Source organism: Globicephala melas, chromosome 9, assembly GCF_963455315.2.
Source record: "Globicephala melas chromosome 9, mGloMel1.2, whole genome shotgun sequence".
Lineage (NCBI taxonomy): Eukaryota > Metazoa > Chordata > Mammalia > Artiodactyla > Delphinidae > Globicephala > Globicephala melas.
In genome coordinates, this window is record NC_083322.1 from 50638248 (window position 1) to 50652345 (window position 14098).

General features: G+C 33.9%; 1 protein-coding gene across 5 annotated transcripts in view; it reads right to left on the reverse strand.

The window, feature by feature from the left end:
- PALS2 (protein associated with LIN7 2, MAGUK p55 family member) overlaps positions 1–14098 on the reverse strand; it is a 102863-nt gene that overhangs the window by 31426 nt on the left and 57339 nt on the right. For all 5 annotated transcript variants that reach the window (XM_060304526.1, XM_030857366.2, XM_060304523.1 and 2 more), the window contains one exon: positions 2608–2760. Coding sequence is in view for 4 of the 5 variants with exons in the window: in XM_030857366.2 (XP_030713226.1) it covers positions 2608–2760 (153 nt within the window). In the remaining variant the exon portion in view is untranslated. The remainder of the gene's footprint in view (positions 1–2607; positions 2761–14098) is intronic.

The window sequence follows — 14098 nt, forward strand, 5'->3', positions numbered from 1 at the left end:
CAGAACTCTCATGAGCTTCAGATTCATATACTAAAAATCTGCCCACAACTGGCCAAAGTCATGATAATTTGACAAATCAAAACAAAACTAAGGATTGTAGAGGATTGAAACATACTGAATTAATGAAAACTCCGTAAGTCCACAATGCTATTTAAAAAACAGGACTGAAAAAACCTCCTTTGTTACCATTTGAGATTGCTATTTTAAACAATTCTTTACTTTGAAAGTTGGTAAAGAAAAGAATCTAGCATTTCCCTAACTTTTCAGTAGGAAATGCATTACAGGTTAACTAAACAGCTCAGTTGATGAGGAAAAGCTCTACTTTATATAAGAACACCAGCTAATAAATGTAGAATGAGAGAATTTGAAAAATGTCATGTTGCAACCTCTAATGAAAATACTGATTCAGGCAAGGATTATTAATTTATGTTTGTCAGTAGGTAAATGGTTGAAAGGAAACAGCATTTGTATAATGCTAGAATAATAACATACTAGATTACTTCCTAGTGGAAAGGCTTTCAAGGGTAGAATCAGGTTGTCATTGCTCTTAATCAAGGACTAATCTCAGCAACAAGAGTGATGGACCAACCAGGTATTATACGTTGTCTGATGTAGATTAATTTATGTTGTATCACCTTACTTAAGATGCATTCTAGTTCCAAATAATTAATTTGAACCATCTTTTAGGTAAAACTTCTGTTTATAAGAAATAGAAGGGATAAATAAACAACACAGCAGGAAAGCAACCAGATAAATCCAGGGAGTGGATTCTGCAGGAAAATGGCCTGGTCTCTTCCATGGGTCAACATCATAATCAAGGGAAAAAGGGATGGTCCACCCAGATGCCTCACATGGACCTAGGTTGAAAACTCATATGCACAAAGCAGCTATAAAGAATATTTTGGGGGAAATGGAGATGTGTGAATACAGAATGTGTACTACATGAGACAGAGGTCCACTGAAATGAAAAAGTGGAAATCAACAACTGAAAAAAAGGGTAAGTTACAAAATAGCTTGTGCAAAATGACTGCAATCAGTAGAGGAAAAAAATATGTATGTACATTTATGCCTAGAAAAAGTATGGAGGAATATGCACTATGGTAGTACAGTAGTGGATTGGGTAGTAAAAATGCAATGTCTTAATTTTTACTTGTTGCCATTTCATAATTTTATGTACTTATTAAACTTCATATAAATTCATGCATTAAATTTTATATACTTATATAAAAAATACAGCATGCTTGAAAAGCTCTACCAGATGCTTCTAAGGTATTGCAAACTTAATATGGCCAGTTACCTTAACATTAACATGTCCAAAACAGTTCTCCTAGAGTGGATGCCATCAATTGTCTGTCAGAAATCCTGTCCTTATCAACTTCCCACATTTCTCTTCTGCAGCTGTCACATGTAACCACTCACTAAGCCCTATTGATTTTGCTGCTTAGAACTTGAAAATCCTCACATTTCCCACTATCTGTACTGCTGTCACAACTTCTTGCCTTGGTACAAAACCATCTGGCTCCACAATCTGACCTCTCCCTGTTTAATAACCACCACCACCCACCCACCCCCGCAATCCTGAGCCAAAGCTTCCCAATGTCCTCAGGATAAAGTCCAAATAACTTAGTATGCCTTATAAGGCCTCAACTAACTGGCCTCTTCACAAAGCTGTCTTTGACATGTGTTTGTATTTTTTGTACCTAAGATACAGATTTACGTAGGAACCATCTCACTATAAATGTACATAATTTTTGCAGTAACATTGTTAAGAGAGTCACAGAAAGTCTCTGAGAAAAAGCAAAGGGGTTTTGCCATTTGATTTTTAATGCTAAGATTTGAAATGGCAAGCAGGTGACACTTTATCCCAGGACCATTTATTGAACAGTCCATTCTTTCTCCACTAAAATGTACTATCTCGGTCATAAATCAAGTTGCCATTTGTCTGTGGATGTATTTCTGGGGTTTCTATTTTTCTAATACTGCCCCAATACCACACTGTCTTAATTACAGGTTTATAAGAAGTCTCCTCGACCTCCTTTTCTTCTGAAACTGATTCTTCTTTGGTAAACTGATTAACTCTTCACCTACATAGACAAATGCTTAAATTGCATTTATTTTTTTTTTTTTTTACCTATGGAAAGTATGCTATGTCATAGTTTCTATCATCATACAGCTCTCTTTTGTTCCAAGGTCATCAACTGCACCCCAGTCTTAGAAGCAATACTGAAAATGTATACAGCTGGTCACAAGGAGGGCTGGGAAACAGTGGTAGTGAGGAAGAAAAATGCACTATCACAGGGAGAAAAACGTCCCCAGCATGTGGTGTGATGGTGAAGCAGGGCTGTTGTTGTTGGTTTTTTTTAATTACACAAAGAAAAATCCATTCTGATGTATTTCTGTGACAGACCCTATACATCTGTATAGTATGTGTGTCTGTTTATGTAGTCCCAGCAGAATGGGATATTAAAATATCTAAGCTGGAATTTGCAAAATATGGCCCTAAATAATCTTTAAAAAAACATCATCTTAAACTGAAACTTAACTACTAAAGGAGAATATTTTGGGAATATAGGGGACTTGGAAAGAAGAGCAATAGGGAAAGTTTACCTGGAAGTGAGGCTCTTTGAGTATACCAACCAGTTCTGCCACATTTTCATCCACATTTATTAGAGGAGTGATATCTTCAAGAATTTCGTTGACTAATTCCAAGTTATTATCACTGACAGCTTCTAGTTTTGAATCTTCTAGCCTCTCGTGAGCCTGAAAAGACAACAGTACATTAAAATAATAACACACACTGTTTTGCTCCAGACCGCGGTTTTCTTCTTGATTTGTTTCCTTTTTATAAAGAAAGTTTTAAAAGATATTACTTGAAAGTTTGATTCATTGCAACCAAATCTTTCAATGAGAGGTAATATATAGATTTCAAAGTAAATGTTATCATGCAATATAATAAATCTTGGCCTCTATTCCTACCCTAAAAGTAATGGAAAACTCATTTTTATAACTAAACCATGAAAAAACTGAATAGGCCAATGATAATTTTAAAAATGTATTACATTTCCTACCTGACAGAATTTCCTAATGACTTTCTAGTCTAGACTCAAACTCTAAATGATACCGTTTATGCTTTATTAAATGATTAAGCATAATAAAAATAAAAAATAGGAATGTAATCGTTATATGGATTGTCATTAAAAAATAATGAAAATCATTTTGAGAACCCCAAATGATAAGGCTAAAGCTACCATTTTCCAATTTTGAAAATTCAGCAGAAAAAGGCAATTCAGGAAAGGCAAGTCTTGAACTGAGCCTTGAAGGACCATATGATCTCATTAGGGGAAAGATCCCCTTATGTCTCCATATCTTAAGCTGATCTGTTTTTCTTAATCTCACAACCTTTTCCACAGAAAATAAACCATGAATCATACTGTCACAGGAAATACGTAGTCCTAACTATCCTTTAATAGTGGGAGTAAAGCAGAGTTTTAAATTCAAACTTAGAATGAACACTAAGCAGTCTCTATCTTTTAAGTGTTGTTTTTCTGATAAATGGTTGCTGTCCGATTTTGAAGACAGGTAGAGCATAACTATAAAGATTTAGCTTATAAATGAAAACATGCAAGATGACAAATCTCACACTTAACATCTTAAGATTCAATTCTGTAAGTGACGAAAAATCCAAATTTCAAGCGGCAACAGTATCAAACTTTAACTTACCCCTATAATACTTTAGATGTTATTTCTACCATACGGAGTAGATCCTTCAGAGTTCTAACACATCTTCTAATTTTTTTATTTTAAAATTATATTTTATTTAAACAAAAATATCATTTCACATGTATCAATGTAAAATTGTTAATGAGCTGTCTAACAATCTTGGTTTTTGTATGTCATCTTCTAAATGATATACTTTCTAATTTTAAAAATGCATTTTTACATTTAAATGTATTTTTCCAGGTAATTCACAAGATTGAAATAAGTTTAAGTAGAAGAGAGGGGCTATACATTAGCAACATTTTAAAGAAACACATCTGAAGAAGAAATTTTAAGTCATATGAAATAAACTGATACAGAAGAAATTATAACTGTTATAAAACAAAGAAAAATGTCAAAAGACCAAATATAATTTAAACAGAGGAATGAGTTTCTATTAGATTTAGATAAGAAAAAAAATTAAGAAGACTAGAGAATGCCACAAAGAGTGAGAATAGGTAAATTTATAATTTTCTTAAAGTGTAATACAAGCCTAATAAAGACAGGATGATGAAGACATTCAACATGTATCACGGAATGATTATCACCATTGGGAAAAAAAGTAATGTACACAATTACTTAACTCTTATAAAACAAGCTAGAATTGCTAATTGTTTTAATACAAATATTCGTTGTTAATAAACCTAATGTAGCATTGTTAACCTTGCAAGTACTTTTAATACTCTTATGGTAGCATAAGAAATCTTAAAAAAAAGGAAGAAAAGAACTTTAACATTTATTGAGGGCTTTTGTTTTGTGCCAGGAACTATATTCTCAGCACATTATGAGATTGTGTGTGGGTACTCAGCAAAGGTAGGTGTGTTATTATCATCTTCACCTTATAGACACAGACACTGATGATGCAAAATGAGATACAGTGATTGCTTGAGTTCACACTACGAGCAAGTGGCTAAGTCAGGTAGTCCAACATCAAGGCTTGAGCTCTTACATACTAAAGCTTATTCGACTTTTATCACTATACAGCCAGCTACTCTATCAACATCTTGCAGTTAATTATTTAATCTAAAACATTATGCATTACTCTCACTCATTTAAATGTGTGATATATGCTCTCATTGACTGCTAGTTGAGTTGTTGCTTCTTAACATGGCTCTTCCAGTCTAGATGTGTTAAGTTATACTCTTACGGTTCAAGAATACCACCCACTCTTTCAACCTCCACCTGTTTGCTCAAAGAGCTATAAAGATCACCTGTTTCTCCACGGAACAGATAATGACTGGCTTAAAATTTTCAGGTACTAAGCCAATATAGTTTCTACAATATCCTATGTTACTTTACATATTGGTAGACTTTGATTAAATTCAAGTCTTTGGGAAAAGTAAAGGAACAGAAACGATCATTGACTTGAAAACTCTAATACACTTCCCCTCCTTTCTATGTTCACTTACCTTATTGCTCCCAAATTCGGAGAGGACAGGAGGGAATGTGGAAAGACTGATGGCAAGAGAGAAAGAGGAAGTCAAGTGGAGGGCAGAATTATGCTATAAAAACAAATATACCTGAAGGTTTTTGCACATCAAAAACCTGGTACAGGCTGGTTTTATGGTAGGAAAAAAAATCTCACTACACAATACATAAATTCTCAGAGGAAGAGAAAGTTTTTAAGTGAAACTGCAGCTATAATTATATTAATACAAAAAATTAATTTCTGAGATATAGTTGAGTTCAATCAAGATCAATTTTAGTTTTTCCAAGAAAGCAAATACAGGTCCATATTTGTTAATATGTAACTTTTTAAGTTCCAGGATAATGTGAAAGAAGTTGAGACCTTTATTCACTTTAAAGTCAGAATTTCTTTAGTAGCTCTCAAGAGGCAAGTACCAAGTTGAATTTAACTAACCAAACAAACAAACAAAAAAGACAAAGGAAATACTGAAAACGGACCAGAGAAACAGATATGAATCACATGCTATCTGAATAAATGGGTCTTGCTTCCTTTAAGAAAAAGCATTATTAGAAAGCTAGCATAACTCAATAAAAATATGTGTCACCTGCCACAAGTGCTTGGAAGAACATGCCATGACTGGCTTTGTAGACTTGGAGTTGATACAAATATAGCCTAAGCCCTCTTGTATGTTCAGTTCTGAGAATCCTTCACCACAGCACTTTAGAAAAATGAACTGCAGAGAAGAAAAGTTCTTTCAAAACTTCTGGGTATTTTACCCAAGCACAGTCCATCTATGCTTGCAAACAAACAAAAAATTTTAACAAAAGTTATGCACTATAAGTGACAAATACCTCGTAATGATAATGGTATTGCGATTATGTGTAGTAACCTTATCTTTCTCCCTTAAAAACAAAAATATCATAAATTTTGTTTCTGTCTTCTTAGAACATGGCCAAGTATATTGTAGTTGCTCATTAAGTATTTCTTGAAAAAGCTAAGTAAATAGGAGATAAGATTGACTGTGGTCAAGAGACATCCTCTTCTTTTATTCTAGAGACTTTTGAACAAAAAAGATAAAGAGAAGTTCACAAGTAGCCAAAAAATAAGAATTTGAGCAGAAAGTAGAAATGAGACAGAGAGAATGGAGAATTCAATTTTTATTTTGCTTCTGCATACATGATATAAAAAAGGATGAAAAAAAAAAGGATGAGATCTGTTCTGTTGAAAAAAATGGATGAAATAAGTGTAACTAAATTAGAACTGAATTCTCTAATGAGTAAAGAACTTGTCATCTAGTTAACCAAAAAAAGTTCAAATTCTTAGATTAGATAAAATATGTCTCAAGGCATTCAGGGAGCTGAGCCACTCTTAGAGATACCTGTAGAATTAGGAGACCCACACAGATGTCAAAAAACTAAAAATGGGAATCTTATACTTTTTAAAAGGAGAAAGGGCTTTTTAAAAAGCTTGGCTTTAATAGTATTCAGAGAAAATATAAAAGAATGTTTTTATAATCATTGAGTGGGAAAGACATAACTATGATGCCAAATCCGGAAGCTATAATTTAAACAAACAAAAACAAGCCCAATAAATGGCATTGAACATTTAAAATTGAACATTTAAAATTTCTGCTTGTCAAAAACCAGCAAGGTCAAAATACTTACAAATCATATTGCAGACCAAAGGTTAATTTCCCTACACACACACACACACACACACACACACACACACACACACACACACACATAGAGAGAGAGAGAGAGAGAGAGAGCTCAGAGAGAGGGAGGATTTCTATGAACCAGTAAGAAAAAAATCAGCAACACATTAAGAAAAATGGGCAAAGAATATGAAAAATTCACAAAAAAGGAAATTCAAATACTTCTTAAACGTATGAAAAGATATACAACCTCCTTCATGATAAGAGAAGTACAAACTAAAACTACACTGAAATACTTTTTTTTTTTTTTAATGAGATTGGCAAGGATAAAATTCTGGTAACATACCATGTTGGTGAGAATATGGCAGAAGACAGGCATTCTCGCACATTCTTTTCTGGTGGGAACACACTAGTGAGCAGTTCGACTATATCTACCAAAATTACAACGATTCTTTTAAGATTTATCCTAGAGATATACATACATATGCAAAATAACATGTAGCAAGACTGCATATTACAGCATGACTTGTAAGTGAAAAAGTCACCTAAATATCAATCAGAAGTTTGACTAAAAAATTTTTGTTATATTCATGCAATGGAATATTATGCCACTTTTACAGAGAACGAAGGTTCTCTGTAGGTACTGATATGGAATCACATGCAAAAAAAATCAGAATTTAGAACAGAAAGTATAAACCCACAGCTACTATTATATTTAGTAGTGAATAGTATTATATTTAACACATGCTTTTCCCCTAAGATTATGAACAAGATAGGGATGTCTGCTCTCATCATTCTGTTGAACATTTGTACTGAATCTTCTAGCCAGGACAATTAGTCAAGAAAAAAACGAATAATATAAAAAAGAATGTATATGTACAACTGAGTCTCTTTGCTATACAGCAGAAATTAACACAAAATTGTAAATCAACTATACTTCAATTAAAATAAATAAAAAAGAACCAATGCAGAAAGTTTCAAAGAAAAATATAAATAAATAAATAAAAGGCATTCAGATAGGAAAGAAGTGTAGAAAGAAGAAAACTTACCAACCTAGAATTGTATCTATACAGTCAAATTATCCTCCAAAAGAGAAATAAAGACTTTTTGTCAGACAAACAAAAATTGAGGGAATTTGTTGCTAGTAGACCTGCCTTGAAAACAATGTTAGAAGAGGTTCTTCAGAGAGAGGAATATAGGTTCAAAACTCAGATCTTCATAAAGAAAAGAGCATTAGAGAAAAAATAAATGAAAGTAATAAAATCTTTTTTAAAATTCTTAATTAATCTAGTATATTAACTCTTCAAAAATAACAGCAACAGTGTATTTGATGATTACAGCTTATGGATAAATGAAATGACTGACAGCCTGCTCTAACGGAGAGATTGGAAATACTCTGTTATGAGGTAGTTACTTCAAGTAACTACTGTATTGTTATACTACAGTGAAATAATATAGTGTTATTTGAAAGTGGACTTAGATTAGCTGTAAATGTGCACTGCAAAGTCAAGGGGAAACCACTAAAATCTTTAAAAAAAAATAAATATAACTGATATAAGTTAAAAGAGGAGAAAAAAATGAAGTCATATAAAATGCTCAATTAAAACAGAGATGGCAGAAAATGAACAGAAGACCAAACAATAAGAAAATAAGACACAAGTACATGTTGTCTACAAAAAACCCACTTTAAAAATAAAGACACAGGTAGATTAAAAGTAAAGATAATGAGGAAGACATACCATGCTAACATTAATCAAAATAAAGCTGGAGTAGCTATATTAATTTCACACAGAGCAGTCTTCAGAGCAAGGAAAATTATCAGGAACAAAGAGAAACATCACATAATAAAGAAGACATAACAATCTATAATGTAAATGATCCTAACAACAGAGCATATAAATATGGGAAGAAAAATTTCATAGAACTTCAAAGAGAGACAGATTAATCCACTATTGTAGTTGGAGACCTCAACACTCCTCTATCAGCAACTGACAGATCCAGCAGGCAGAAAAATCAGTAAGGACAGAGTTAAACTGAACAGCACCATCAATCAACTTCATCCAACAACAGTAGGGTGCACATTCTTCTTAAGCTCACATGGAACATTCACCGAGATTAACCACAGTATGGGCTATAAAACACACCTTAACAAGTTTATAAGAATAAAGATTATAAACAGTATAATAAAAATCCCAGCTACATTTGTTGGAGACAAATCAACACACTTCTAAATAAGACATGAGTCAAAGAAGAAATCTCAAGAGAAATTTTGAAAATATCTGAACTAAATGAAAATGAAAATACAACTTACGAAATTTTGTGGGATGCAGTGAATGCAGTATTTAAAGGGAAATTTATAGCACTGAATGCATATTTAGAAAAGAAGAAAGATCTAAAATCAATAATCTAAACTTTCAGCTTAGGAAACTCAAGATAGAAGATTAAATTAAATCCAAATTAAATAAAATAATAAAATTTAGAGCAGAAATGAATGAAACTGAAAACATGAAATCAAAGAACCAAAAGCAGGTTCTTTGAAAAGATCAATAAAATTGATAAACTTCTTACCAGGTTAACTAAGAAAAAAGGGATAAGACATGAATTTACTAATATCAGAAATGAAAGAGGCCATCACTACTGATGTCCTGGATAATAAAGGAATGGTATGAACAATTCCATGCACATAAATTTGATAACCTAGATGAAATGGACCAATTCCTTGAAAAACACAATCCACCAAAACTCATAAAAGGAGATACAGATAATCTGAGTAGCCCTATATCTGTTAAAGACATTACATCAATAATTAATAAACTTCCAAAACAGAAAGCACCAGGTCCAGATGGGTTCACTGGTAAATTCTACCAAACATTTAAAGAAGAAATTATATCATTTCTTTACAGTCTCTTCTAGAAGGCAAAGGAAACACTTCCTAACTCAATCTATAAAGGCCAGCATTACTCTAATACCAAAACCAGAAAAAAGACATTACATGTTATTATACATGCATCAAAACCCATCAAATGTACAACACAAAGAGTGAACCCTAACATAAACTATGGACTTTAGCCAATAAGGCTTTAGATTTATAGAAAAACTCAGCAGAAAATACAGAGAATTCCCATATATCTGCTCCCCTACCCCAGGTTTCCCTTATTCGTATCTTGTATTAATGTGATAAATGTTATAATTAATGAGCCAATATTGATACACCCTTATTAACTAAAGCCTATAGTTCACATTTCCATGGATTTTGACTTTTATGTTGTACAGTTCCAATGGTTTTGACAGATGCATAATGTCACTCATACACTTTAAAAGTATCATACAGAATAGTTTCACTGCCCTAAAAATGTCCTGTGACCCACCTAGTCATCCCTCCGTTATACTCCCCAAACTGTCAACTACTGACTTTTTTGATACTATCTCTATAGCTTTTGCTTTTTCCAGAATGTCATATAGTTGGAATCATACAATGTGTAGCCTTTTCAGACAGGCTTCTTTCACTTAGCAATAAGCATTTAAGGTTACTCCATCTCTTTTCATGGCTTTATAGCTTATTTCTTCTTATTGCTGAATGATATTCCATTTTATGGATGTACCGCACTTTGTTTATCCATGCACCTATTGAAGGACATCTTGGTTGCATACAAGTTCTGGCAATTATGAATAAAGCTATGATAAACATTCATGTGTTTGTTTCTGTATGGACACAAATTATCAATTCACTTGGGTAAATGTCAAGGAGCACAATCACTGGATTGTATGGTAACACTATATTTAGCTTTGTAAGAAATTGCCAGACTGTCTTCCAAAGTAGTTGTACCATTTTGCACTGCTACTACCAATAAATGAGCGGCTTCCCTTTTAGGATATATGTTCTGCAAATGTTTTCTTCCAGTCTGTAGCTCACCTTTTCATTTTCTTAATGGTGTCTTTTGCAGAGGAAATCTAATTAACCAAAATTTTCATTAAGCCTTATGCTCTTTATGTCTTATCTAAGAAGACTTTCTCTAATCCAAAGTCACAAGGAGTTTTTCCCTTATGCGTCTTTTTAGAATTTTTTTAGCCTTAGCTCTTACATTTAGATCTATGATCTATTTTTAGCTAATTTTTGCATATAGAGTGGGGAAAAAGATAATGTTCATTTTTTTGCATATGAATATTCAATTGTTTCAGGAACATATATTGAAAAGACTATCATTTCTTCATTGAATTATCATAGCGCTATTAACAAAAATCAGTTGACCATGTAAGTGGTAGTTTCTTTCTGGACTCTATTCTGTGCCATTGATCTGTATGCTGATACTGTATTGTCTTCATTACTGTAGGACAATAGTAATCCTTGAAATCAGGTTGTGGAAGAGATCATATTTTGTTCTTTTTCAAAATTGTTTGTCTGGTCTAGGTCCTTCATCATTTTGTCAGTCTGAAATTTTGGCTGGGATTATACTGAATCTTTAGCTTGGTTTACAGAGAATTAACATTTTAAGATTATTGAGCCTTCCAATTCCTTCACTTATGTAAGTATGTATGTATGTATGCCTTTAATTTCAGCAATGTTTTGTAGTTTTCAGTGTACAGGTCTTGCACATATTTTTAAAAATTTATTTCTTTTTTGGTAAATTACAATTTCCAATTGTTCATTGCTAGTATATAAAAATACAACGGATTTACATAGATTAATCTTTTATCTTGTGTCCTTGCTAAACTCACTAATTAGCTCTAGAGGGTTTTTTTTTCTTCCTTCTGGTAGATTCTTAGGATTTTTGGCATAGATGATAATGTCATCCTTGAATAAAGACAGTTAATTATTTCCTCTTCAATCCGTATGCCTTTTTTTTTCCTCGCCTTTTTGCTATAGCAAAGACTCCCAGTACAAAGTCGAAAAGAAGTGATAACAGTTGAACAGAAGTGATCTTAGAAAGCATTATCTTCCACCATGAATTACAATGTTAACTGTAGGGTTTTTATAGATGCCCTTCATTAGGTTGAGGCAATTTTCTTCTATTCTTAGTTTGCTGAGTTTTTAGCAGGAATGGATATTCAATTTTGTAAAATGCTTTTCCCACAACTATGAACATCATCAAATGATTTTGCTTATCATGTCATTAAAATGGTGACAAACATTTATTGGTTTTCAAATATTAAGAAGCTTGTATACTTAAGACAAAACTCACTTGGTAATGAGGTATTATCCTTTTTGTATGTTGCAAGATTTGATTTGCTAATATTTTCTTAAGAACTTGAAGTCTATGTTCATGAGGGATACTATCCTGTAGTTCTCTTTAACTGAACTGTTTTTAGCTGGTTTTGTTATCAGGGTAACACCAAGACTAGTAAAACAAAATTGGAAATGTTCCCTTCTCTTTCTTTTTTCTAGAAGAAATCATGTAAAATTGGTATTATTTCTTCCTTAAATGTTTGATAGAATTTTCTTTTGAGGCCATCTAGGCTGGAGCTTCAGGTTTTTTTTTTTTTTTTAATTAATTAATTTATTTATTTTTGGCTGTGTTGGGTCTTCGTTGCCGTGCGAGGGCTTTCTCTAGTTGCGGGGAGCAGGGGCCACTCTTCATCGCGGTGTGCAGGCCTCTCACTGTTGCGGCCTCTCTTGTTGCGGAGCACAAGCTCCAGAGGCGCAGGCTCCGTAGTTGTGGCTCATGGGCCTAGTTGCTCCGCGGCATGTGGGATCTTCCCAGACCAGGGCTCGAACCCATGTCCCCTGTATTGGCAGGCAGATTCTTAACCACTGCGCCACCAGGGAAGCCCGTGGAGCTTCAAGTTTTAAACTGCAAATATTCAATTATAAAAAACAGATATAGTGCTAGTCAGGTTATCTACTCTTATCTAGGTTTTAGTCATTTGCATCTGTCAAGAAATTAGCTTCATCTAGTTACCATATTTACTGCCATAAAGTTCTTCACATTATTTCTTATTATCCTTGCAATGTCTGTTGGATTTGTAGCAACGTCTTCTCCTTCATTTCTGATACTGATAATTTGTGTCTAGCTAGAGGCTTACCAATTGTATTAATATACTAAGAGTTATATTGATTGTTTTCTATTTGTCTTCTTTATATTTACTCAACTTTATAATTTACTACTTTCTGCTTATTTTGAGTTTAATTTGTTCTTTTTCTATTTGCTCAAGGTGTACACATGATCATTGATTTAAATATTGTTCTTTTCTAATACAGGCATTTCCCTCTAAGTGCTGCTTTGCTGCACCCCACAAGTTCTGACATGTATTTTCATTTCATTCAATTCAAAATATTTTTTATGTTTCTTTGTGATTTCTCCTTTGACCCATGGCTGTTTCAAAGTATGCTGTTTAATTTCCATATATTTATGGAATATATTCCATATATTTATATATATTCCATATATTTATGGATTTGGGGAATAACTCTTAGTTTGATTTTGCTGTAATCTGCACTAGTTTCCTAGGTCTGTTATAACAAACTGAGTGTGAGCTCTGCCCAATGTCCCGCATGTTATGAGGACTTTCCACTCAGGGTGGTGGGAATGCCAACTAAGCTACTCCCCATCCCTTCTGAGCCCTGGAAATTGTCTGGCCTACTGTGCTTTCCAGTGGGTCTTTCCTTGGACTCTAGAGCTGAGCTTCACATATGCACAATCAGCACTCAGCCAGAGATTTGAGGGCACCCCTAAGAAAATCTCTTTAGCTTCCTCCTCCCTGATACTCTGCTACACAAATGCCAGTCACCTCCACCTCCCCAAATGCCAAGCTCTACTAAGACTGCTGGGCTGTTTGTGCTTCTTTCTGCACTGCAGCATGGAAACTACCCTCAGACAGTTTCATAATGCTCACCTCCTTTCTTTCCTTTCAGGCATCACAATCCTGTGCTGCCTGTTGTCCCATGTCTGAAGATGGTCACCCTCCTACACCTTTGTGCTAACTTTTCTAGTTTCTGGAGTGAGGGTAAATTCAAGTCTATTTTCTCTCCCTTACAGCTTGGGTGGAATTTATTCATTCTTTTAATTTTACTTTTGGTGGCCACCCTAGAGATCTCAATATGCATCCCTGACTTTTTTTTTTTTTTGATTTATTTTATTTTTGGCTGTGTTGGGTCTTCGTTGCTGCACGTGGGCTTTCTCTCGTTGCGGCGAGCGGGGGCTAATCCTGGTTGCAGTGCGCAGGCTTCCCATTGTGGCAGCTTCTCGCTGCAGAGCACAGGCTGCAGGTGCACGGGCTTCAGTAGTTGTGGCACACAGGCTCAGTAGTTGTGGTGCGTGGGCTTAGTTGCTCTGTGGCAT